This window comes from Gopherus evgoodei, chromosome 1 (assembly GCF_007399415.2).
Source record: "Gopherus evgoodei ecotype Sinaloan lineage chromosome 1, rGopEvg1_v1.p, whole genome shotgun sequence".
In the NCBI taxonomy this organism is placed as follows: domain Eukaryota; kingdom Metazoa; phylum Chordata; order Testudines; family Testudinidae; genus Gopherus; species Gopherus evgoodei.
In genome coordinates, this window is record NC_044322.1 from 59,684,115 (window position 1) to 59,709,317 (window position 25,203).

The 25,203-nt window shown below is 38.0% G+C and overlaps 1 protein-coding gene across 6 annotated transcripts in view; it reads right to left on the minus strand.

Annotated features, from left to right (window-relative positions):
- Positions 1-283: 283 nt before the first annotated feature.
- AKAP11 (A-kinase anchoring protein 11) overlaps positions 284-25,203 on the minus strand; it is a 62,563-nt gene continuing 37,643 nt past the window's right edge. For 3 of the 6 annotated variants that reach the window (XM_030565785.1, XM_030565766.1, XM_030565775.1), the window contains 4 exons: positions 16,058-16,141; positions 15,297-15,343; positions 10,670-10,830; positions 284-3,774 (listed from right to left, as the gene is read on the minus strand). In XM_030565785.1, the coding sequence (XP_030421645.1) occupies positions 3,628-3,774; positions 10,670-10,830; positions 15,297-15,343; positions 16,058-16,141 (439 nt within the window). In that variant the 3' untranslated portion in view covers positions 284-3,627. The remainder of the gene's footprint in view (positions 3,775-10,669; positions 10,831-15,296; positions 15,344-16,057; positions 16,142-25,203) is intronic. The other 3 variants (XM_030565794.1, XM_030565803.1, XM_030565814.1) reach the window with 3 other exon arrangements.

Genomic DNA, 25,203 nt, shown 5'->3' on the forward strand with positions numbered 1-25,203 from the left:
GCTAACTTTCATAAAAAGGACCATGAGATCTTTACTACAAGCGGTCAGAACCTTGGTTTTCACCCCTCATGCCAAGGAGAGCACTACCATGTTTTTTAACATCCTGATGGGACACCGATTTAGTGCTAACTCAGTTAGAAGGCCATCTACTCTTGCACTAGCATTATTTACTGTCCCAGTCTTTGAATTCTTTCACATAACCAGGACCAATCCTACCTAGTTTGTGAGAGCTGAAAAGAAAAGAAGAAAATTCTAAGAGATTACAATAAATGACAGTTCTCTTGAAAGCACATAAGATGTGTTTATTTTATTTGAAGCCACTGTGAAAAACAAGGACAAATTTAGTGCAACCTGAAGTTCATAATCTGGTAACTGAATACATTATCAAATTACTAAAATGGCAAAAGATGTCACTTTTTTACAGTACAAGACCTTTATATTGCATTCATTTAGTATAGTTACATAAACATTTAAAGTTATTCACTCTGCTTCTCGTATACAACTGAGTCACTGAACTGGGCTGTTAATTATCATAAGAATGCATAAGTAACCAAAAAAGCAGCAGTTACAGCTAACAACAATAAAGGTTGGTTTTAAATACTATTCAGACATTACAAAGAACAACGACCCTCTAGAACTACAGCTCCAACTATACAACAGGAATGTACAAAGATGGTACAAAATAAAGTGACTACAGTGGTCAGACACTGTACCTGCCTCTTCAAAGCTCAAATACAGTATAAATTTGACAGTAGTGGCTCTTGCTGAAAAGCTGAAATTGTTAAACTAAACCAAAAACAACACAAATTTCTGAAACCAATATTTTATTCCTTCAAATAATGCTTTGTAAATAGCTAATGCAAATACTAGCTCCTCTCGTGCTGGTGACAATGTTTACTACTTACTGCGTTCCCATCTTCCCAAGTCTGAGCATCTCTTTAGAGAAGAGGTCCCATAGATACAGTTACATTAGAAAAATGTAACATTCAAAATCGGATACATCTTTTGAAAGACATAAGTTCTGGAATGGTGATTTTTTAGCTCAAAGAGCATCAAGGAGAGATGTACTATTTATATAACATTTTAAAAGGCTTGAGTTATTTTGTATTCTCATTTTGAAAGAGAAATACTAGATCTTGCTAATGGCATTTTACCATATGGGCTTGTTAGAAATGCCTTTTAAAAATCCTAATATTAAAGCTTTTGTTTGCATCTTGTTTTACAAATTTGAAGAGAAAATATATTTGTTTTAACACTGTCATTTTCACTGTTATTTTATAGAGGGACCCTTCTTACCAAAAGATATATTTATAATTTGGTTACTAAATGGTATTCTGGAACAGTGCAGCTATTGCATATATTTCTATCAATCTAAAATTAAAGAATAACCAAAACAAGTTTCCCTAATTTTAGTATGCCAATACATACACACAGTACACATAATGGGATGAATTCTGCTCTATTAAATTGGTCTAAATCCTGGAGATACTTCAGATTTGCTCTGGTTTGAGAGATCATCATTTGGCCCACTGTCTCATTCACGGTGAGTTTTCATTTCATTACACTTGTATGCTGAAGGGAATGGTTTAAATTAACTAGTTTATGGAAAAAGAACAAGAGTACTTGTGGCAGCTTAGAGACCAACAAATTTGATTCACTTTAGAATAGAAGACAATTTTCCTCATTAACAGGCAGAGTATGTCAATCAGATTTGTTCAGGATAAGGATTCCCACGAAATTTTCTATTTGTGATAATTCTATTGATTGCTCTGGCAACCAGGAGAGGTCACAAACAGAGCTTGGTTCAAATGAGGACTAAGCAGAAAGAGCCAATGTTCTGGGGAAAAAAAAACAACAACAAAAAAAAAAGACAATCGACCAACCACAAACATGCACACATACCAGGAAAACAAAAGCCCCTGAAAAATATCCTTTTTGGGGAGGGAGAGGAGTGGGGCTTGGGGAGGATGACAAAACAACAAACCTTAATTCTTCATATTTTCAAAGCACTGTAAAAACAATGGTCATTAGTTGCATTATACACATTGGGGGACTTAAGACAAAAGAAGTTAAGTAATTTGGGCAAGGGCACACAGCAAATCAGAAGCAAAACTAGGATTAGAACTGTCTCCTTGTGCTATGCTTAAATCAACTAGATCAAATTGCCCATATGAAACAAAATGATCTCTAAATAGATTTTTTTTAAATTTTGCCATGAGGCACCAACTGTTTTTTTCAATTAATGAGATGATACAGCAACATGAATTTAAACTCGGGTAACAGTACTTGGGCAGACATTAGAAACTGGAAATTTAAACTGGTGTCAGAGGTCTAGGTTGTATATATTAACTTTTTATATATATTCCAATGTTGGCGGGGGGTGGTCTTTTTACAGATTACTGTAATGGATAAAAGATGAGCATTCGCATACTTTTTCAAAGCACAATGGCACTGCAAGGAAATTGCTGGTGGGTTCACCAGCCCTATGCATGGACCCTTATCTATAACCAAAGATGAAATTGAGAGAGTTGCTGAGCATATGCAATTTCCATTGTTAGTTCTCAACTTCTCAGGATCTGGTTCTAAATTTGGTGATTTAAACAGCTACAGTCCTTTCAAGTCAGCTGGATGTTTAAATTCCTATAGCCACCCAAAATAGATAAGGCCTCATTATTCTCTTGCAATGACATCACTTTTTACACAGCATCCTGGTATTCGTCAGGGAACACTTTATCCCCTAAAGGGTCCGTAAAACAAAAGAAGATGAACTATTGGCACTTATAAACCAATAGGCATGTAAAGACACAGACAAACCCTTCAACCACAGGACAAGTAGACAGCATTAGTAACCAAACTCACAGTTCCATTTGTTAAAAGACTTGATTGAATGGCTTCCTTTAAAGCAAGAATTTTAGCAAAAGTTATTGAAGAAAAATGACAATTTGCAAAAAACTTTTCTCTTTATATTTTAAGAAAATTTACTATTTTAATGTGGTCCTTATTCAGAAGGTCAGTTTGTGACACAAAAATCCTTTATCTGTGGAGGATTAGGGATAAGGAACTGTTTTTCTGAAAAGATGGCAAAATTCCAAGAGGAAAATCTCCAAGTACTTGCTATTTTTAATGCATTAGTATGTCATACCAACATATCAAAATGCTTCAAAACATAGAATTTGCAATAAAAATGGTTGCATGTAAAATTGACACATGTTTCTTTAGCAATTCAAACTTAATAATGCTATTAATATGGTATGCCTCAGATTATAAACTATACCAATACAGTGGGAATCCCTGCATAACCTGTTTTATCACTTGTCAACTATTGTCCATGGATAAGATCTTTCGTCATACACATTCTATAGTCTGAACACAGCAGTATATACAAATATGCGTGGATGGACACAATACCCTGATATCAATTATGAAGATATGCACTGGATAAACATACCGTATACAGCGTCACAAAATACTTACAGAACTGCTATATTTACTTTCACCCCAAAGCCTCTTAAAATGTTGACAGTTAATAGACCATTCATCAGTTAAATTTTAACGCTATACATCTTTGTCCTTCATGTCTCCTTCTAAAGGAGGAATGAAGGGAAGAATATTGGGTCTTTGGATTTTTCAGACATTTTCCAGAAGCCAGCCAAATAAAGGTTTATTCAGAAGTCTATCCCCATCAGACATCTTCTCCATCATTTCACAGTATTTCAGCACTGCTTGCAAGAGATCTCCCACTTTCCAGCCTCTCTCTCTCAGTCTTTTTGAAAGCTAGAGAAACAACAACAAAATATTTGTTAGTGAAATAAATAGCGTGAATGACTGACAGTTATGAAAATTCTCCTTGAAACATCGGTTCTTATTAGAAAACCAGCTGTGAAGAGTTAAACATTATTCCACAGCTATAAAAACAAAACTTCCTCAAGGACCAAATTTTTTTTTAAGTTAGTTTCCATAAAAATTTCTTCTCAAGGAAGTGATATTTTCAAGTGATATGGTCCCACAGCAATGTGGTCTGTGGTTCATGGGGGTTGCAGAAAACAGGAAATTCTGAACATAAGATTAATACATTTGCCACCACCCTCAACAGTACACATGTAATACTGTAAAAGACAAAATTAAGGATTAATATAAGGATGTGGATTTTCCTTTCACAACATATAGTGTGGTTTGGTTGGTATATATACACTCTGCCCTCAATGGAAAACAGTCTCCAGTTAGGAAATTTCAATGTCTCCAAAGAAAACAAACAAAAAGTATAAATTGAACTTCCACTTACAAGCAGAGTAAGTGTAGTTGGAAACTACTTTTCCCTCAGAGGTCTGAACCAGGAATCCTCATATATTAGATATATACTAAGCACTGGGAGACAGTAACAAATTAACATGTTTTACAAGCCTCAAGTTTTACAACCTTTTATTCTGGTTTCTTCCACCATTGCACTCATTGTTTTTCTTTACATTTAGCTCATCCATGCTTGTCTTCAGTAAATGAAGGCTGCTAGTCCAGCTTGAATCCCCTCTCTAACAAATATTCCACATCAAGAGGAAGTTAAAATACAAAAGAAATAGGCTTATAGCACATCTACCACTCTTGTCTAAATGAGGAGAGTAGACCTGGGCAAATACTAAAAACTGACAAATATTAAATTTAATTTTTTGAGGCAGGGAAACTATTAGCAAATGATGTTGAATTTGGAAAACAGTTATGGCCAACCAAAAAAAAAGAAAAAAAAAATTCAAAAAAGTCATAACACGTTTTTTCACCTTTTCACTTTGAAACAGCATTTCATTTAGCTCAGTTAACCCCCCCTCCCCCCCAAATAAACAAACAGCTGAAAACCACATAAAAACAGCCTATGGAAAACAAAACAAAAATTCAGTTTCTGATCAAACAAAATGGTTCATTTGACCCAAACCAAAAAAAAGTCAGTTCTTAATTTTGGTAAGAAAACCAAACTGATTTTTTTTTTCTTTTTCAGACCCCAATAGAAAAACAAATAGGAAAATCAAATACTTGCTCTAACAGGGAGTGCTCTCTTTAATGCACTAACCTGAGCAAAATTCCTCATGTAAAATTCCTACAGAATTCAACCGGAAAGAAGCCAACAGCGTTCTAAGAAATTACTGTTTAAATCTGTAGAATTATTTAATTGTATAGGTTTTTTATTACCGGTATATCCTATAGAATCCTACAAGGACACAACTCTGATGCACATATACATGCAAAAATTGACTAAACTGTCGAAAAAATATCTGGGCATCAGATTTAAAATAATGCAGAGTGACCACACTAAGTTTTATATTATACAGCATAACTATTTCATGAAGATTCCAGAAGTGAGGCTGCTCATTTGTCATAATCCAAACATAAATTTGGCTGACATTCTTAAACAGGATTATTTTCTAGTGATTAAGTAAAAATATATTGTAAACGCTTTATCAGTTTTTGGAATTCATACACTGGGAAAGTAAAAATATAATAAAACAAAGACGCAAAGACGGCATCTGGCTCTTCTAAATCTTATTGTTTCAATTCAGGGTTCAAAGGTCAAGCCCATACTTTCTTCATCAGACTATTCTACTTCCTACTGTCATTAGAACAGCTATATATTTCAGTTTACTCAAGCAGAAATGAGGAATTTTTAAATGGGTGGATGGAGGCCAGGACTCCAATAGTTAGGTTCAATTTTGTTCCTTTGAGTCAGCAGTGGTAATTATTTTTCCCTCTATAAATGACTGTCATGTTTATTAGAACTATTTATATTGCTCACTGTCTTTTTTTAAAATTGTGCATTTTCCAGAACTCTCTTGAGCTTCCTGTTACTGCATTTGATGACTGATAGCAAGTGTTAAGAATAATGGATTCTTTGTTGGGTTTACAGAAAAGGGATATGGTAGCTTTATTAAGTGTGCATGATACGGAGATGAGAGTTGTTTTCATTAAGTGAGTTATCATTTGGTTAAAAAAACAAACTTGATTAAATCAAAAATTTGATTTCCCTCCCCCTTTTTTTAATTAGTTAAGGGCCTGATCTAATGTGTATTAAATTCACTGTGACAAGCCCCAACACAGTAAGCCCAAAAGGGGAAGGATATAGGTCATATGTTCAGATTTCATGAGATCTTTTAGTAGGAGTTGCTCTGTTCTCTTGGTGTCAAGGATTGTCAATTTCAATTCAGGGGCATCTCACCTGAGGGCTATTTCAGAAGTACTTCTATTTATACATTAGGATTCAAGTTGGGGCTGTGCTGTGTACTTCTGAATAGTAGGTAACTTAAGTACCTAAATAAAGATTTAGAGGCATGAACTTTTAGGCACCTATTTTTGAAAATCAGCTTGTATGCCCACAATCCACCACCCCCCCCAATACTGTATTTAAACAACTACATCATAATCTTTATAAACAGACCTTGTGGGATTAAAACACTGTCCTGTTTTAAATCTTATTTATATTATATCACCTTCAGGGCAGGAACTGTCTACTACACTACATACTAGTACTCTACCATTACTGTACAGAACCTAGCACAATAGGGCCCTGTTCATAGGCACAAAAGCAGCAAACAGAATAAATACAAAATAAAGAAGTGAAATGCACAGAGTTTGGAAGTTTGGAAGTTTGGTGTTTTTAATTCACTGAAAGAATTGAAATCAAAGGAGTTACTCTTGGTCAGGGGTCAGCAACCTTTCAGAAGTGGTGTGCCGAGTAATACATTTTAATATTTTTAGAAGGTCTCTTTCTATAAAAGTCTATAATATATAACTAAACTATTGTTGTATGTAAAGTAAATAAAGTCTTTAAAATGTTTAAAATTTAATTTAAAATAAAATTAAAATGCAGAGCCCCCCAGACCAGTGGCCAGGACCCAGGCAGTGTGAGTGCCACTGAAAATCAGCTTGCGTGCCGCCTTCAGCACACGTGCCATAGGTTGCCTACCCCTGCTCTAGGTCCTAGAATTAGGACCAGTATGCTTGGTGTTTACTGGTTAATATATAGGATTGTTTGTTGGGAATCTTAAAAATGTTTTTATGGAGGGTAATCATCATATCTTGAAGAAATGATTTAGCTGGGGATTAGGTCCTCCTTTGAGCAGGGGGTTGGACTAGATGACCTCCTGAGGTCCCTTCCAGCCCTGATAGTCTATGATTCTATGAAATAATGTTAATAAATAATAAACGACAACAACTAGCGTTTATGCAGTACTACATAAAGTGCTTTGAGAAGCCAGATAAGCAGCATTTTCCAATTTTACAGATGAAGAAACTGTGCATAGGAATCAAGGGGTTTTTTTTGTTTGATTTTTTAAGGAAACCTCGAAATTAAGATTAATGCCCTGATTCTGAAGTGGGGCTCTGGATAAACTGTCCACACAAACTATAACAGGAATGAAGTCCAGATGAATAAGAACAAATGAAATTTTAAGAATCACTTTAGAAAATCTTTCATCCTCCAAACCTTCAATCCTCTGATGACAGTTTTCTGAGTTATCCAGAAATGACACTGATGCTACCTTGCTTCAAACCATAGGAAGATGATAAGTGTTATTGGACCAGACTGACCTGGTCGTCGTTTGTTAGTTAAGTTCAAGCATAAATCTCACATGGTACATGAAAAGGTTATAAATCTGTGAGAGGCACTCTATTTCCCCAGTATAATCTCTGACTCCCCATTGTTATCCCATTTGATTTCACCCAACATGTTACTACAGTATTCTAATTTTTTACCTGTGGTAATTCAAATATTTCAACCTGCTTCAAAATAAGTTACTGGAAAAGCTTAAGCAATATACAATATCTGGTTTCAATAGTCAATCCATATTCTGATGCTTTCTGGACTGTGTGACTACTACCTCCCATTGTAGCACTCATAATGGCATGCTAGGATTATGTTTACCTGAGCCCTGTCACTTACATCTATTGTCCTATCCCTTTAGGGGTCTGAAGCTCTGCCGAAGAGATTAATGATTACACAATTGGGAAACAACGTGTGGTCTACTGAGACTATGCTGGAGTGGGGATTGCAAAAATTGTGTTAGTTTGGAGTTTTATTCTAAGTTTAATAAAGCCCAGGTTTGAAAACCATCCGTGATCTGGGAACGTAACACCTGCAAGTTGTATGTTAATTCAGTGTCATCTTAAAGTTGAGAAGTGGCAGTGTCATATGGATAAGCCATATGTACTGTCTTGCCGCTCTCCAGAATGTCTAGGAGTGTATATTCACCTCTTTTCTAGAGCGTTCCTCTAAATACAAGAGGTATCTAAAGATAAATGCACGTTCAGCCAACATTTATTCTAACACCAGATCATCCAGATCCCTTCCTGTGAGAATTCAAGTATTAGTACTCCAAGTCTGACACCTAAGAAAATCAGAGTAGGTAAAGAGATGAGGGTAAAAGAGAGAGGTGCTAAATATGCAGAGGCTTCTACCATTCAGCTAATCTTTCCCTGACTCTCATGTTCACTCGGTACAAGAAGTATTACTATAAATACAGGCTTTTATATGGGTTCCATCAGCATGCCATGGGTGCTATATAAATGCTTAAAATAACAAGTTATAATAAAAAAAGTATGAAAGGAAGGGAAAGAACGATAGATGAAACGAAACAGATTCCCAAGCAGGAGTATAGGGTCTGATCCAAAACCCATTCAATTCAATGCAAAGACTATCACAGAACTTGAACGGGCTTTGAATCATGCATATGACAATTGAGCAGTGAAAAACTATCCCTAAAGCACTGAGGAAACTGACAAACACAACAGGAAAATGAAATGAAATTTGGAAAACATCTCCACAGCTAATGGAGGCAAACAGAATGCAGAAGATAAATCCTCTTGATAAGATCCCTTTTTAAGTTCACAGTAGACATAAAATTCACTCTTACTCCTAATTTTTGATTTTCATTAGAAATAAGAGTTTTATGTTGTCATTTAAATTATTTTTATCTACCTTCAAGAAATGGAATACTGAATACACATTTTTCAATATGCCTATTAATTATTCTGCAATCTTTTGGAGTTCTTTAAATCAGTACATGAGTTTTTCCACACAAAGAGTTTAGAAATAAAAACTGGTTTTTCCATCTACCTGCTTTTCCTGAGACAGTACAAAACAACTGCTTTAGCTGCTTGAACTTCACGAAGCACTAATTAGATTGAAATGTCAACATATCTAGCAATCGAAATGAGCCAAAACACAGTAGTCTTATGCTTTCTTAGATATAAATACAGTTATCACAAATTATCTTGTCAAGAGCTTCATTCTAGGATGAATGGCATTATGTTAAGGGGTAATCTCTCTCTTTACATGTCAACAGCATGAAAAGTAGAACACTTGACAGGACACCATTCTTACCAGTCTCACTACTTGGAAACAAAAGAAGTCCACGCTTTCATTAAATGATTCACTTTTTATAGCACACTAATTTTGTGGTTACATTTCCCAAACTTGCTAAAAGCCACTATTTCCCAAAGGCAGCTGTCTTCTCAAAGGTGACTCAGAAGACTGTAATTTAACATATTTGTACATTTAATACAGTATTTAATCATGAATAGGCGTAATTGTCACTGCATAATCATAACAATAAGAGGAACACATTTTTAAAGCCTATCAGAAGTGGAGGGATCGCCAGGTTAGTCCCTCTTACAATACTTTGGCTCTCCCCAAAGGCACATGCAAAACCCTGGGCTTCTTTTAACCTTCATTCTTCTTGGTTACATAATAAATGCATGGTGTACAAACACACAATCAAAAAACTGTTTAAATAGGAAAATGTGGATAATTTATTTTAAGCCTTTTCTTCAAACTAACTATTTGCTTTATCATAGTCTCCGGAATGAAAATTAACTTCTATTTAAACTTGATTTTAAGTGTAATTTTTTCTTCTGTTGCTAATAAATGTACATTCACAACTGTAATGAGATTTGTACAATCAACATATTAAACTAAGCTATAAACCAGGGGTAGGTAACCTATGGCATGTGTGCCGAAGGCGGCACGCGAGCTGATTTTCAGTGGCACTCACACTACCAGGGTCCTGGCCACTGAAAAGGGGGCTCTGCATTTTAATTTAATTTTAAATGAAGCTTCTTAAATATTTTAAAAACCTTATTTACTTTACATACAACAATAGTTTAGTTCTAGATTATAGACTTATAGAAAGAGACCTTCTAAAAATGGTGAAATGAATTACTGACACGCGAAACCTTAAATTAGAGTGAATAAATGAAGACTCGGCACACCACTTTGGAAAGGTTGTCGATCCCTTCTATAAACCAAATAATTGCAATTTAAAGTTCACTTGTGCGGATAACATCTTGGCAATGGCAAGGGTCAATTTTTTGCTAACTGAAACAAATGCTGCAAAAATAATGCTTGAAAATGCAGTCTATTCAGTTAAAGGGAAGCTCTTATATTTTATCTGCTTTTGATTAAATTTAAATGAAATAAGTCATTAAAATATATGGTTAACTGAGCACTTGATACAATTCTGTATATGCTATATTCAGGGACAAACAGGCTCTCACTCTCTCTAAGGATTAAAACAATTGAGCAATTTTTCTGAATACCTCGTACTTCACTGGCAAATGCAGCAGAAACAGATAATAAATACTATAAAAAATCTAATCACACTTTGCAACCACATGGCAACACCACAGTACTCACGAGAATGAATTCCTTCGTAGCAGTATCATGAAAACGAAGCTCAGATACCTCTGTTTCGGAAGCTGCCAGCCACTGCAAGGTTGTTCTCAGCTGGGGGTCCACCATATGTGGTTCCATGTCAACATTCACTATTAGCAATGCCTTTCCTACCTGCCCCACACCTAATATTAAAAATAAAATGCAAATGGTCAAATCTGCAAGTCAACCGCAGACTCTTGAGACAGGTGAACTAGATATTTAATGAGAATGTATATATTAAATAAATGATTTTTAACTCTCATTTTAACAAACATATTTTGATCAAGTAGCAGAGATTAGAAAAAACACTGGTCTGAAAGCGTCCTACTCTCCTACACAGGCTGGGATGGTGAAGGGAAAGCATCACTCCTCCACAACCTCTGGCTGAACTAAAGCATACCTGAAGGCAGAAAGAAATCTAATCTTGATTTAAAGAGTCCAAATGATGGAAAATTTACCACATCCCCTGGTAATACGTTTGAATGATTAATTGCTCTCATAGTTAAAAATCTGCATTCTACTTCCAACCTGAAATTTGCTAACTTCAACTTCCAACCACTGCTTGTTGTTAAACCCTCAACTACTAGATTAAATAGTACTTTAGTATAATATAACTTCTCTCTGTACAAATTACACACTAATCAAACTGCCTCTTAGCCTTCCATACAAACACTAAGTTGACTGAGCTCCTTTAACATTTCACTGAGACACACATTTTTCCAGAACTCAAACCATACTTTCCACTCTTTTCTGAGTCATCTCCAATTTTTCAAGATCTTTTTTAAAGTATAGGTACCAGAACTAGGTGCTCTATTCCAGACGTCATCTCACCAATGCTAGACAGAGAGGCAATAGCCACCTCCCAATTCCTGCTTGATGTTCCGCTATTAATATAACTTAGCATTATGTTAGTCCTTTCTGCCACAGCATCACAAAGGCAGCTCATATTTAGTTGGTTATCTGTGATGATCATTGCGCCCTTTTTGGAGCCACGGCTTTCCAAAATGCAGTCCCCCTTCCTCTAAGTATGGCTTACATTCTTCCCAGATATATGACTATTTGTATTAAATGCCTGTATTAAAATACACAGTTTATATCAGTTTAGCTTCTATTCCATGAAAGCCTATAATTTATATAATTCTATTGTAGCACACAATTTAACTGAAATTCACACCAATGTGGCAAAGCTCAGCAAGGGAGAAGAGAGATCTTGCAATGAAGAGGACTGCCTGCTTTCTGGGAGGAAAAGAAAGGAGTGTAACTGACAATGGGGGAACCAAGCACTAATAGTAGGTACGCATTTAGCAGGCAATGGAAAAATGATTTGGCTATATGCCTGGAAGCTTGACTTGTCATAGGAGGAAAATGCTAATTTCAGAAAATCCCTGATACTCAAATGGATTGAAAACGATGTGGTAACATGTCTACATATGATGGACTTGCCCAGTGATTACATGCTAATTATTAACTGAGGAAACTGAAGACCTTCACCCAGAAATCCTATAGCTGGAAAGGTACCTCTAATAAAATTAGCTTAGAGAATGTTCGCAGTGTTGATGTGTCTGTGCTAGTCCCAGGATATTAAAGAGACAAAGTGGGTGAGGTCATAGGTGCGGACTCTGTGGGGAAAAATGGTGGGTGCTGAGCACCCACTGGCAGCTCCGCCATTGGAACTTCCTGCTCCCCTCAGTGCCTCCTGCCCACTAGCAAGCCCCACCAATCAGCACCTCCCCCTCCCTCCCCGCGCCTTCCACCTGTTGCAATCAGCTGTTTTGCAGCCTGCAGGAGGCTCGGGAAGGGGAGTAGAAGGGGGAGCAAGGAAGGGGTGGGGTGGGAAGAAGTGGGTGGGGGTGGAGCAGGGGTGGGAAGAGGTGAGGTGGGGGCCTTAGGGGAAGGACAGGAGTAGGGGTGGAGTCTGGGGTCAAGCACTCCCCAGCACATTAGAAAGTGGGTGAGGTGATATTTTTTATTGAACCAACTTCTGTTGGCGAGAAAGACAGCTTCTGCACTAACACAGAGTTCTAACCAGAAGAAGAGCTCTGCATAGGCTTGAAAGCTTATCTCTTTCATCAACAGAAGTTGGTCCAACAAAAGATATTAGCTCACCCATCCCTTAGTTTAGAGAAGACCGAACTAGTGACTGATATGATACATACTGTGACACACTCTAATGTTCTTCAGGGCAGGGGTTATCCTACCTGTGTGTTTGCTCAGCATGCACAAAGGGTCACAATCCTAATTGTGGTCTTTGGGTGATGCCGGAACGCAAGCAATAAAATGATAATAAACAACAACTCTCTCCACTGAATGATGAGCGGATACCTTGGTAAAATGGAAATAGCTGCACTAGAAAAATGGACCATAAAATTCCATAATAAAAGAGTAATATATTAAACTCTAGAAAACATTTTGGAATTATGTAAAAAGTTAAAGATCAAGAACTGTTTTACTTATAAGCCACTTGGTGATGCTACAATTTAAGGCTCTTTCAATCAAGTAGGAAACACAAGGAAATCTAACAATTTATTACTGAAGACCCTGAAGTATACCTACAGAGCAGAATACAATTTGATTACATTACACAAAAGGTATTAGCTATTAAAAAGATAACTGTGTAGATAAAAGACGGGAGAAGCAGGATTAATTTAGTCAATCATCTCCCTCAGATTCTTGCAGATGTTTAATAGCTAACCAAATTTTCTTTATTTTTCCTGAACATTTACTAATTTATTTTTTCAAAAGATCGTGGTTGTATTCCACATCAGAAAGTATGTTTCCCCACATCAAGTCACTCTGAAGTTGGACAGCAAAATTCACTCCCCAGTGGAAAGAGTTAACTAGAGGTTTATTCTTTCACACTTGGGAGGCCTTGTCAGTAAGCAAACTCCTTGTGGTCCCATCTAAAACATCTTCCCAATACATGGGAGTATCAGCTGGCACAGTAATGTCATAACCAGCTCTAACACAGGCCCCCATACTTCATCTGGCCCCGGCTCACAGACCTATAGATTTTAAGGCCAGAAGAGACTGACATGATCATCTAGTCTAATCTCCTATACATTACAGAATCTTACCCACCTACTGCTGTAACAGACCCATATCCTCTGGTTGAGTTACTGAAGTTCTCAAAATGATTTAAAGACTTTATGTTACAGAGAATCTACCATTTACTCTAGCTTAAATCAGCAAAAGATCTGTGCCTCAGGCTGCAGAGGAAGGCAGGATCTCTGCCAATCTGACCCAAAATTCTTTCCCAACCCCAACATGGTGATCAGCTGGACCCTGAGCATGTCGGCAAGACCAACCATCCAGACACCTGGGAAAGAATTCTATGTAGTAACTCAGAGCCCTCTCCATTTAATGTCCTGTTTTGGCTGTTGCAAATATTTGTTACTAGCAGACACAGATGGGCCACACGCCACTGTAGGCAAGCTCATCATAACACCTTCTCCATAAACTCACCAAGCTCAATTTTGAAACTTGCGTTTTTTGGTCCCACTGCTCCCTTTGGGAAGGCTGTTTCCGAACTTCACTCCTCTGATGTTAGAACCCTTTGTCTAATCTCAAGCCTAAACTTGTTGATGGCAGCTTATATCCATTTGTTCTTGTGTCAACACTGGTGCTTAACTTAAATAATGCCTCTCCCTCCCTCATATTTATCCCTCTGATGTATCTATACTGCAGTCATATCTCCCCTCAGCCTTCGTTTGGTTAGGCTAAACAAGCCAAGCTCCGCGAGTCTCCTCTCAAAGTATGTTTTCCATTCCTCTGATCATCCTAGCAGCCCTTCTCAGGGACAGGAAAGGAGCATGCCCAGAGCACGGTGTATTTTAGCTATCCTCTCTGGTGTAAAATCCTTTGGCGGCTCACATCTACACTGGAGCCAGTGCAGAGTTACCCTCAGAATTAATGAGCTGTAACAAATTCCCTGACAGATCCTATTCTGTGCTTCAGTAAAAGGAAAAAGCACATCAGAGAATCTGGGCCAATGTGCACTCAATACAGTCCTTGTGGAAATGCTAAAACCACCTGTATTTAATATCTGCCACAGAATGACGACACACATGAATTTACACTTCCAATGAGCTAGACACAGAGTGAATAAAGGTACATATTATCTGAACAGCACTGTAACCTATATTTTCCATATACCATAGTTTAAAGGGCATTAGAAAGTGTTTATAGGTGTATCTACACTGCATCTGGAAGAGAGCCTCCCAGTCCGGGTCCACAAACACACACTAGCAGGGCTTTGCTAGCATGCTAAAAATAGCTCTGCAGACATGGTTTGATGCTGCAACTCAGGCTCTCAAGCCCACCAAGATCCAGCCTGAGTAGCAACACCAAAGCAACGTCTACACAGTTATTTTAGGATGCTAATCCCCGCTATTGCAAGTTTGTGGAGCCATGCTGGGACGCTCCCTCCAAGATGCAGGGTAGACATACTCTAAATGGCTCTAGATTAACAATCTCTTTACACTTACTTGATGTGTACTATCTAAATGCCTTTGTGTTACAGGCTTGTCACATTTCTGTGTGTGTACTGCCAAAATAACCCATGTAAATTACAAAAGTCAGTTACAGCAACCTGTACTGAAATCATCATTACCTTCTACAGCATTCTTGGGGTCTTCATCTTTATCTTCTGTTCCATCACTGGATTTTAAAAATAAAATATCAAAGAATAAACAGATACCCAATACATTCATGATGGGTGGAGCCAATCCTAAGAATCAGTGATGAGTGTTAAAGAGAAAAGGAATATGACCATGAAAAAGCATCTTTGCTTCTTACACCATTTCATGTTGCAATTGGGTTTGTTAACAAGTTCCCAAGGTTTAAAAAAGACTAATAAAGAAATCCTACCTTAATATGAAAAAAAATTCTAAGGAATTTTAAAAAGGAAAAAAAAGCATGTTTCTACTTTTGAGTAAGCAGGAAAGTTTATTTTAGCTTCATTACAAAAAACAAAATAGTTCACTGCATTCTTTCAGCTTATATTATTCATAAAGACTCCATTATAAAACAATTCAAAAAGTTTTCATAAGCTGAAGCAAAAGAAAAAACAAAACAGAAATCCTGTAGGAAGCAAGCTCTCTTGTCTGCATGACAAAGCAAACGAACGATTTATAGACTAGCAAAGCAGAACATGCACAAAAGGTATTTTTTATTTTGCAATTAGATATTTGCATTTTAGCACAGCAGAATTTATCCATTCAGTATGAATTCACTGTCATGATTAAGTGAAAAAAGCACGCTGATAATGTATCAGATTAACACATTAATTGTATCCCCCTCATCTTCAAAAGTGATGATTTCATGCATTAATTATGAGGAACCTATCTGTTTAAGTTTTTGGACTCGACCAACCTGTCTGATGTTGGAAAGGATAAATTCTCCTCATACATATCTCCTTCTAAACCAAGACTGCTCCAGCTACTGCTGTTACCATTACTGCCAGGGGAAGAAGAGAACAGAGCTGAACTAGAAAAGAACAATAGCTCAAACTAGAACCTTTATTTTCCTCAAAGCTGCTTTGTCAAGATATTTGATGTAAGTAGGTTTGCTGGAACAGAGTATAAGTATGACCATCAGGGCTGTTCAGAATAGTAAGTTGCACAATCATGAAATCTGGTGAGTGCCATAAGTTACTGTTTACAGTAATTCTGTCCTTGGGCCCAAATCTACAGATATTTATTTATGCCAATAGTCTCACTGATTTCAACAGGACTACTCACAGGAGCACAGGTCACAATGTAAGCGTATGCATATAAAATATTAGACAAGAGCTTGTAAAAGTATACACAGTGAAGAAGGTTTCACAATAAAAATATTTCTGTAATTCTCACTCCAAAACCCCAGCAGTGATCTACAACAGGTCTGATTAGCAGGAAAAGTTTAGAATTGAAAAATGATTAATATGCAGATATTTTACTTCATCAGAACTACAAAATTATTTACAGGTAACTTTTTAAAAATTGCTCTTTATTGTTTAGAACACTTCTAAAACATGACTTCTTATTTTGCTGTAAGGTTTTATTTCACTAGCAGTTGGAGATCCATTCCACAGACAGATTAAATTTATTTTTATGTTATTACACAGGACAGGGCTAACCTTGGTAAAACATGACCTAGAACAAAGAGGTGAATGCTAATTTAACTTGAATGCTTGGAACCTTCCAATATATTTTTTTAAAATGTTGCAGACCTCTGATTCAGCCAGTTTGGTGCATTTAACTAAGAACATGCTGTGTTTTAGTATGTCTGTTCACTATTCCAATAAAGAAAAACAAAAGCAGAGATTTCTGGAGTCTCCAAAAAAAAGCAAGTAAGTTCTAAAATTGCAGCAAACCAACTAAAATGGCAGTTTTAAAAAAAAATCTCAAATTCACAGAAGCATTGGACATGCAATTACTACAATAACATGGATAATTACAATACTACAAAAACTAATTATACAGGCAGTTGTGAAAATATTTCTCAGGCAACAGTGTGTTATACACTATGTGAACATTTGCATTTTTATATAAACAAAAAAAATGAAGTTTTTAGTTCTGAATTACAAATATAGCATTCTATAGCACAAACATTAAATATAGTTTATTCAGATGACTGCATTACACAGACAGATAGCACCTTTCATCTAGAAATTCTGAAGTGTAACTAAAAACAAGCACAAACTAAAAGAGATCAGTAAAAAGTGACTAGGGTCTCAGTCAGACTGTAAAAGAGAAAAAAAAAGTATGATGCTTGGAATCTAATAGAATGATCTTGTACATAATACTGCTCTGATTATGGAGCAGCTTTATATATTTTCAACAAGCCACACTATGTCTGAATTACTCAAACTAGCTACTGAGCCCCGTGGCTAGACTGTATAGTAGCGAAGTATCTGTTTTCATAAGAAAGGCCATACTGGGTCACACCAGAGCTCCATCCAGCCCAATATCCTGTCTTCTGACAGTGGCCAATGCCAGGTGCCGCAGAGGGAGTGAACTTAACAGGCAATGATCAAGTGATCTCTCTCCTGCCATCTAGTTCCACCTTCTGACAAACAGAGGCTACAGACACCATTCCTTACCCATCCTGACTAACAGCCATTAGTGGACTTAATCTCCATGATTTTATCTAGTTCTCTTTTAAACCCTGTTATAGTCCTTGTCATGGTATGACCCCCCACTCTGAACCTTAGCGTCCAAAAGATGGGGCACCAGCATGAATTCCTCTAAGCTTATTTACCAGGTTAGATCTGATAGGCTGCCACCAACCAGGACTTGCAGTGCCTGGTACACTCTGGTCCCCTCAAAACCTTCCCAGGGGACCCCAAGACCCAGACCCCCTGGATCTCACAACAAAGGGAAATAAACCATTCCCCCCCTCTTTTCTTCCTCCCAGATACTCCCCTCCCTGGGTTACACTGGGAGATCTTGTGATTCACCTCCTTGAATCCTAAAACAGAGAGGAATGTCACCTTCCCCCCTTCTCTTTTCCCCTCACCAAGAGGCAATACAGATTCAAGCTCCGTGAATCTAAAACAAAGAGGAAATTCACCTTTCCCCCGCCTCCTCTCTCCTGGAGAGAGAGACAGTGACTAGCACAGAGAGAAATCAGTTTTTCCTCCTCTCCTTCTCTTTCTCCCACCAATTCCCCTAGTGAGTACAGACCCCCTCCCCTTGGGTCTCACACAAGATAACCAAAAAATCAAGCAGGTTCTTAAAAGAAAAAGCTTTTAATTAAAGAAAGAAAAAAAAAAGTAAAAATTGTCTCTGTAAAATCAAGTTGGGAAATGTTACAGGGTCTGTTAGCTTCACTTAGACCAGGGGGATCTTCCCTCCCAGCCTAAGTATATAAGTACAAGAAAGAGATAAAATCTTTCCAGCAAAATACACATTTGCAAACAGAGAAGACAATCAAAAGACTAAAACCGCCTTTCTAATTTTGTACTTACTAAATGTGAACAGAAGATTAGAGAGCCTGTATGTACGTCTGGTCACTCTCAGAACCCAGAGAGAACAACAGACAAACAAACACCACAACACAAAGACTTCCCTCCACCGAGATTTGAAAGTATTTTGTCTCCTGATTGGTCCTCTGGTCAGGTGTTCCAGGTTCACTGTTTGTTAACCCTTTACAGGTAAAAGAGACATTAACCCTTAACTATCTGTTTATGACAGTCCTAGCCTTCACAACCTCCTCAGGCAAGGAGTTCTGCAGGTTGACTGTGCGCTATGCGAAGAACTTCCTTTTATTTGTTTTAAACCTGCTGCCTATTGATTTTATTTGGTGGCCCCTAGTTCTTATATTATGGGAACAAGTATATAACTGTTCCTTATTCACTTTCTCCACACCACTCATCATATCCATCCTCAGTCTTCTCTTTTCCAAGCTGAAAAGTCCTAGCCTCTTTAATCTTTCCTCATATGGAGAGTTCCCATTCCAAACCCTTAATCATTTTAGCTGCCCTTCTCTGAACCTTTTCTAATGCCAGTACATCTTTTTTGAGACAAGGAGACCACATATGTACGCATTATTCAAGATGTGAGCTTTCCATGGATTTATACAAGGGCAATAAGATATTCTCTGTCTTATTCTATATCCCTTTTTTAATGATTCCTAACATTCTGTTCGCTTTTTTGAGTGCCGCTGCACACTGCGTGGACGTCTTCAGAGAACTATCCACGATGACTCCAAGATCTCTTTCCTGATCAGAAAGTCACAAGAAACCCTGTATGCCAATAATAGTATAGCCCACTGATAAGAGATGTTTCTCCCTAAAAGTATCAATTAGTGGCTGTTTTGCGCTCTGAAGATTTTCATCCTTTATAAAGCAATGCAATTGTAAATAAATGCCAATAGAAAACTTGTAAAGTGAATTTTGTGCTGTTGCTAGATGCTAGATTAAGATCCCTGGAGAATGAAGTCATCTATCCACAGAACATGCAATGAACAGAAAGGAATATTATAAAGTTCCCTCACACTGCCCTCATCCATGATTAACATAGAAACCAGTGGAATAAGTAAAACTTGTTGGTCTGTCAAGTAAGTATATTTTGTATTATGCACATGTATCCACCAGACATTGAACTAAAAGCTACCAACTACCTTTACAAAGGCTATTGCATTATAATTATTCCAGGTCATGTTCACCACAGTAACTTGGAGATATAAGGCTTTGTAACCAATTACTACTCTTTCAAGACATCCGGTCTCCTAAAGCGGGATGCCCCTTCCTGCATCTTCAAAGGATCTGCATTAATCCAATCTCTCTTCAATCCAAAAGCAGAACAAACCTCTCTATATCCCATCCCGATAAGTATATATACTGTCAGAAGATTGTTTAAGAGTCACTACACAGAATGTACTCTTCCCATAGAAAATATTTAATAAAAGGAAAGCAAGACACTCTGGACAAGACTGCAACAGTTTGAGGTGCAGATGCTTTACTCTGGGGAATTCATCCTGTGTATCAGTACCTAAACCAATACAAATTATGAGTCTAGCTGCTATAGTTATGAAGATAACTAAATATAGGCTTGGCAGGATTCAATGTAAACGTCAACTTCAGCTGAAACACTGAAATTGACGAAAAATTACCATTGGTAACAGTTAGAGTGAGTGCAGCCTCCCCAGTGTACCTGGTGCTGCAGGAACTTAGGGCTTGTCTACATCAGAAAGTTGCAGCGCTGGTGAGGGAGTTACATCTCTGCAACTTAGGAGGTATACACATCTGCAGGGCACCACGAGCGCTGCAACTCCCTGTTTGCAGCGCTGGCCGTACTCCCGTTTTGTCTCGGGTGTAGAGGATCCAGCGCTGGTGATCCAGCGCTGGTAATCAAGTATAGACACTTACCAGCGCTTTTCTTGACCTCTGTGGAATAAGCAGGTATCCTAGCATACCTGAGGAAGCCTCTGGTAATCAAGCTGGTCTCCTTCCCCGGTTTGCTCTCGCGTTCCCCGAACCCCGAGCAAGCAGGTCTCCTTCCCTGAGGTTTGCAGGGTGGTTCGGGGAACGCGAGAGCAAACCGCGGCGAAGCTGGTCTCCTTTCCCGGTTTGCTCTCTCGTTCCCCGAACCCCCGAGCAAGCAGGTCTCCTTCTCTGCGGTTTGCAGGGTGGTTCGGGGAACGGGAGAGCAAACTGCGACGAAGCTGGTCTCCTTTCCCGGTTTGCTCTCGCGTTCCCCGAACCCCCCTTGAAGCCGCCCAACAGCGCAGCATGGTGGCCACATCTAACACCACTTGCAGCGCTGGTTGCTGTAAGTGTGGCCACTCTGCAGCGCTGGCCCTATACAGCTGTACTAATACAGCTGTAACAACCAGCGCTGCAAAATTTTAGATGTAGACATGGCCTGAGAGTCATCAGCAAGGAATGTAGCATTGCTGCCAGGCAGCAACCGTTCAGCAGCAGCTCGTCCTCCTCCTTGCAGACCTGGCCAAGGAGTCTCTGCTGTGCCGGACCAGGACACAGCCTCCTCTGCACCTCGTACCCCAGCGTCTTGGGCCCCTCAACAGTACAGGGATCCCCCTGCCGCTCTGCTGTCAGTGATAGGCATGCCCAGAAGCTCCGCTACCAGCACTACCCGAACCCTAACCCTAACACCACCCAGCATAATTTCCCCCACTGTGAATACTAATGGTCAAAATTGGAAAAAAAATATTTTAAAACTGATATTACTTATTGAAATTGCAAACAAAAAAAAAGTGAGTTCTGCCAAGGCTAACTAAATGTACCCTGTGTGTTTATGCTGTCTGCTCAGTTCTGTAGACAGCCTAACATCTATCAATTTCTTCCATATAGAAGATTACGTGTGAATGTCTACTTTCAATTCAGTTTCAGAACTGAGTCAATGTTCGTGAAAGAATTGAAATCTAATCAGAAGTCACTAAGCAAAACTTGTGAACCACACTCCCGATTGGATAAAAACTTTTGGCACTGGAAGACAATTTAGAAACATCAAAAGGAAAATACATGTTAAGTAAGGTAATAGAGAGATAGCAAAGCACAGCCATAAATTTTTGAATGTGCTGGAACACAGGTCTATTGCTTCTTTAGAATATCTATGATAAAAGTTATGTACTGGGGTCTTTTTAAATTTGGATGAATATTAGTGATACTGATAACAGTTCACAGTGCTACTGAACCGTTCTGTATCAGCACTACGGATAGGAATCAGTTCTACAAGTATCTGCAATGCCAAAGATGGTGTCAGCAAGACTACCACACACATAATCTTTGATGATGTGTGACTTACTGGTACAGAAAGTAGCTATAGAAGAAAACAAAGCTGTTTAGCACTAGGTCTGAATGTCCTGAAGTGATGTGGTCTATAAAGGACCAATACAGAGGTTTTTAATAGGTAGCTTCAATGATAAAACAGAAAAAGGAGTGAACTACAGTGTCTGTAAAGTAGATCTCCCTAGCCATACACCTGTTAATCCTTTCAGTGGAAGAGTGAAGAATTCAGAACTCTGAAAGAGAGAGGGCTACAGGATGCTGCTGCCACAAAAGTGCTTTAATTTCAGGGTACTTTGAATAGAGAATGTGTGAAAATCAACTCTAAATAAAAGTGGGCCCAACCAGTTCATCTTACCATTTTGGGGGGAAAAGAAGGGGGAGAGAGATGTATATTTAGATAAATAAATTTGGAGCAAAGGAAAGTCACTTACCACTTCTATTTATGAGATATTTGGGGATGATGAGACATGACTTAGATAATTAATGGAGGAGGGCTGTCTGTCTATAAAATGTTTCACAGGGGAGATTAGAAACAAGACAGAGGAAATTGAATCCAATGAAACCTGTTTAGTAAAACTTTACAAAAAACTATTGCAGCAAAGACTATTTAGAATGATTAAAGCACTCTCTGCTGTTCAACGTAATCTTTCCGTTTCAACAGAAAGAAAACAGATATTTGATGTTGCAAAACTAATATGTAAATTAGTGCCTCAGGCTAATGAATTCAGCTCCTTAATCAAAACAATATAATAGCATAGCTACAAAAACATCAGTGTGGTGTATATTTTGTCATCATATGGACCAATGAAAAAACACTTACCTACCCATTCTATTCTTCGAGATGTTCTGCTCATGTCCATACCATTCTAGGTGCGTGCGCACCCACGTGCACAATCAGAGATTTTTGCCTCAGCGGTATCCTTAGGGTCGGTTATAACACACCCTGGAGTCCCACGCTCATGAGTCAGTATATCAGGCACTGCCAGCCCTATGCCCTCTCAGTTCCTTCTTACCTGTAACTCCGACACAGGGGCAGGAGGGCGGGTAATGGAATGGATATGAACAACACATCTCCAAGAACAACACTTACGAAAAAGTATGTAACCATTGTGACCAAATGTTCTGCTCTTCAAAAATAAACTTTAACCTATTCTACACTATGAAAAACAGTCACAATTATTTTGAGTAGTTCAATAAATATTAATACTGTCCATTGCCCTCCATGCTAACTGAAAACTGACGGCAGGAAACAATCACCTATAAGCAAACTTTAGGAGCATATGAATTAGATGCTACTAGAAAACAAAATACTTTAAAATGATGCTTTTACTATTTATTTCCAACTTCCTGAATATTTGTTTCTTTGTATTTTGACTTCACACACAAGAGTCCAAATACTGCTTTTACTTCCACCCATGCAGTCTCATTGAATTACATGGTGTTGCATAACTAACACTTAGGGCAGACTTTGTTACTGAATTAACACATTGATCCAGCAGCATAATGTAAAGCAAATGCAAGAAAATACTTCAAAAGTTTAAGTGAGAAGTTTCACTTTAGTACATAAAAATGGCGATAATATTTTCATAGTGGAAAGTGTATTAGTTCTAGATCATTTGAACCAATTTCTAAAATAAATTTAACTCTATTCTTCAGTATGTTTAAAGCATAAGTTGCAAGTTCCAGAACATATCTGTACCTATGACAGTAAGGAGCATAGCATTGAAGTCATTTTGTATGATTGACAAGTCAATCTCCCCATTCTTTAATCTACTGCTTGCAAAAGTTAAATCTCAACACAATCTTCAACAATGGGGGAAAAGTATAATATTTTAGTCTGTTCTATTTCCTCTTCACTACAAATAAGATTCACAGTCAGCAATGCACCCAGTATGCATGCCCCAACTGAAAAACAGAGGAATCTTTTCAAAATATTAATTATGAGGAACTAAATCTGTAAGTGAACAAAATTACCAAATCCTCCCTGAAAACTGAATTAACATAAGAACGGCCATACTGGGTCAGATCAAAGGTCCCTCTAGCCCAGTATCCTGTCTTCTGACAGTGGCTAATGCCAGGTGCCCCAGAAGGAATGAACAGAACAGGTAATCATCAAGTGATCCAACCCTGTCACCCATTCCCAGCTTCTGGCAAACAGAGGTTAGGGATACCATCCCTCCCCATCTTGGCTAATAGCCATTGATGGACCTATCCTCCATGAATTTATCTAGTTCTTTTTTTGAACTCTGTTATAGTCTTGGCTTTCACAACATCCTCTGGCAAGGAGTTCCACCAGTTGTGCATTGTGTGAAGAAATACTTCCTTTTGTTTGTTTTAAGTCCACTGCCTATTAATTTCATTTAGGGACCCCTAGTTCTTGTGTTATGAGAAGGAGTAAATAACACTTCCTTATCTACTTTCTTCACACCAGTCATGATTTTATAGTCCTAGCCCCCCCTTAATTGTCTCTCTTCTAAACTGAAAAGTCCCAATCTTATTAATCTCTCCTCAGACAGCAGCCGTTCCATCCCCTAATCATTTTTGTTGCCCTTTTCTGAACCTTTTCCAATTCCGGTATATATATATATTTGAGATAGGGCGACCACATCTGCACACAGTATTCAAGATATGGGCGTACCATGGATTTATATAGAGGCAATATGATACTTCCTGTCTTAATATCTATCCCTTTCTTAATGATTCCCAGCATTCTGTTTGCTTTTTTGACTGCTGCTGCACACTGAGTGGATGGTTTCAGAGAACTATCCAGAGTGATTCCAAGATCTCTTTCTTGAGTGGTAACAGTTAATTTAGACCCCATCATTTTATATGTATAGTTGGGATTATGTTTTCCAATGTGCATTACTTTGCATTTATCAACTTTGAATTTCATCTGCCATTTTGTTACCCAGTCACCAGTTTTGAGAGATCCTTTTGTAGCTCTTCACAGTCCGCTTGAGACATAACTATCTTGAGGAGTTCTGCATCATCTGCAAATTTTGCAACCTCACTGTTTACCCCCTTTTCCAGATCATTTATGAATGTGTTAAATAGGACTGGGTCCAGTACAGACCCCTGGGGGATACCTCTAATTATCTCTCTCCATTCTGAAAACCGACCATGTATTCCTACCTTTTTTTTCCTATCTTTTAACCAGTTAACAATCCATGAGAGAACCTTCCCTCTTATCCCATGACTGCTTACTTTGCTTAAGAGCCTTTGGTGAGGGACCTTATCAAAGGCTTTCTGAAAATCTAAATATACTATATCCACTGGATACTCC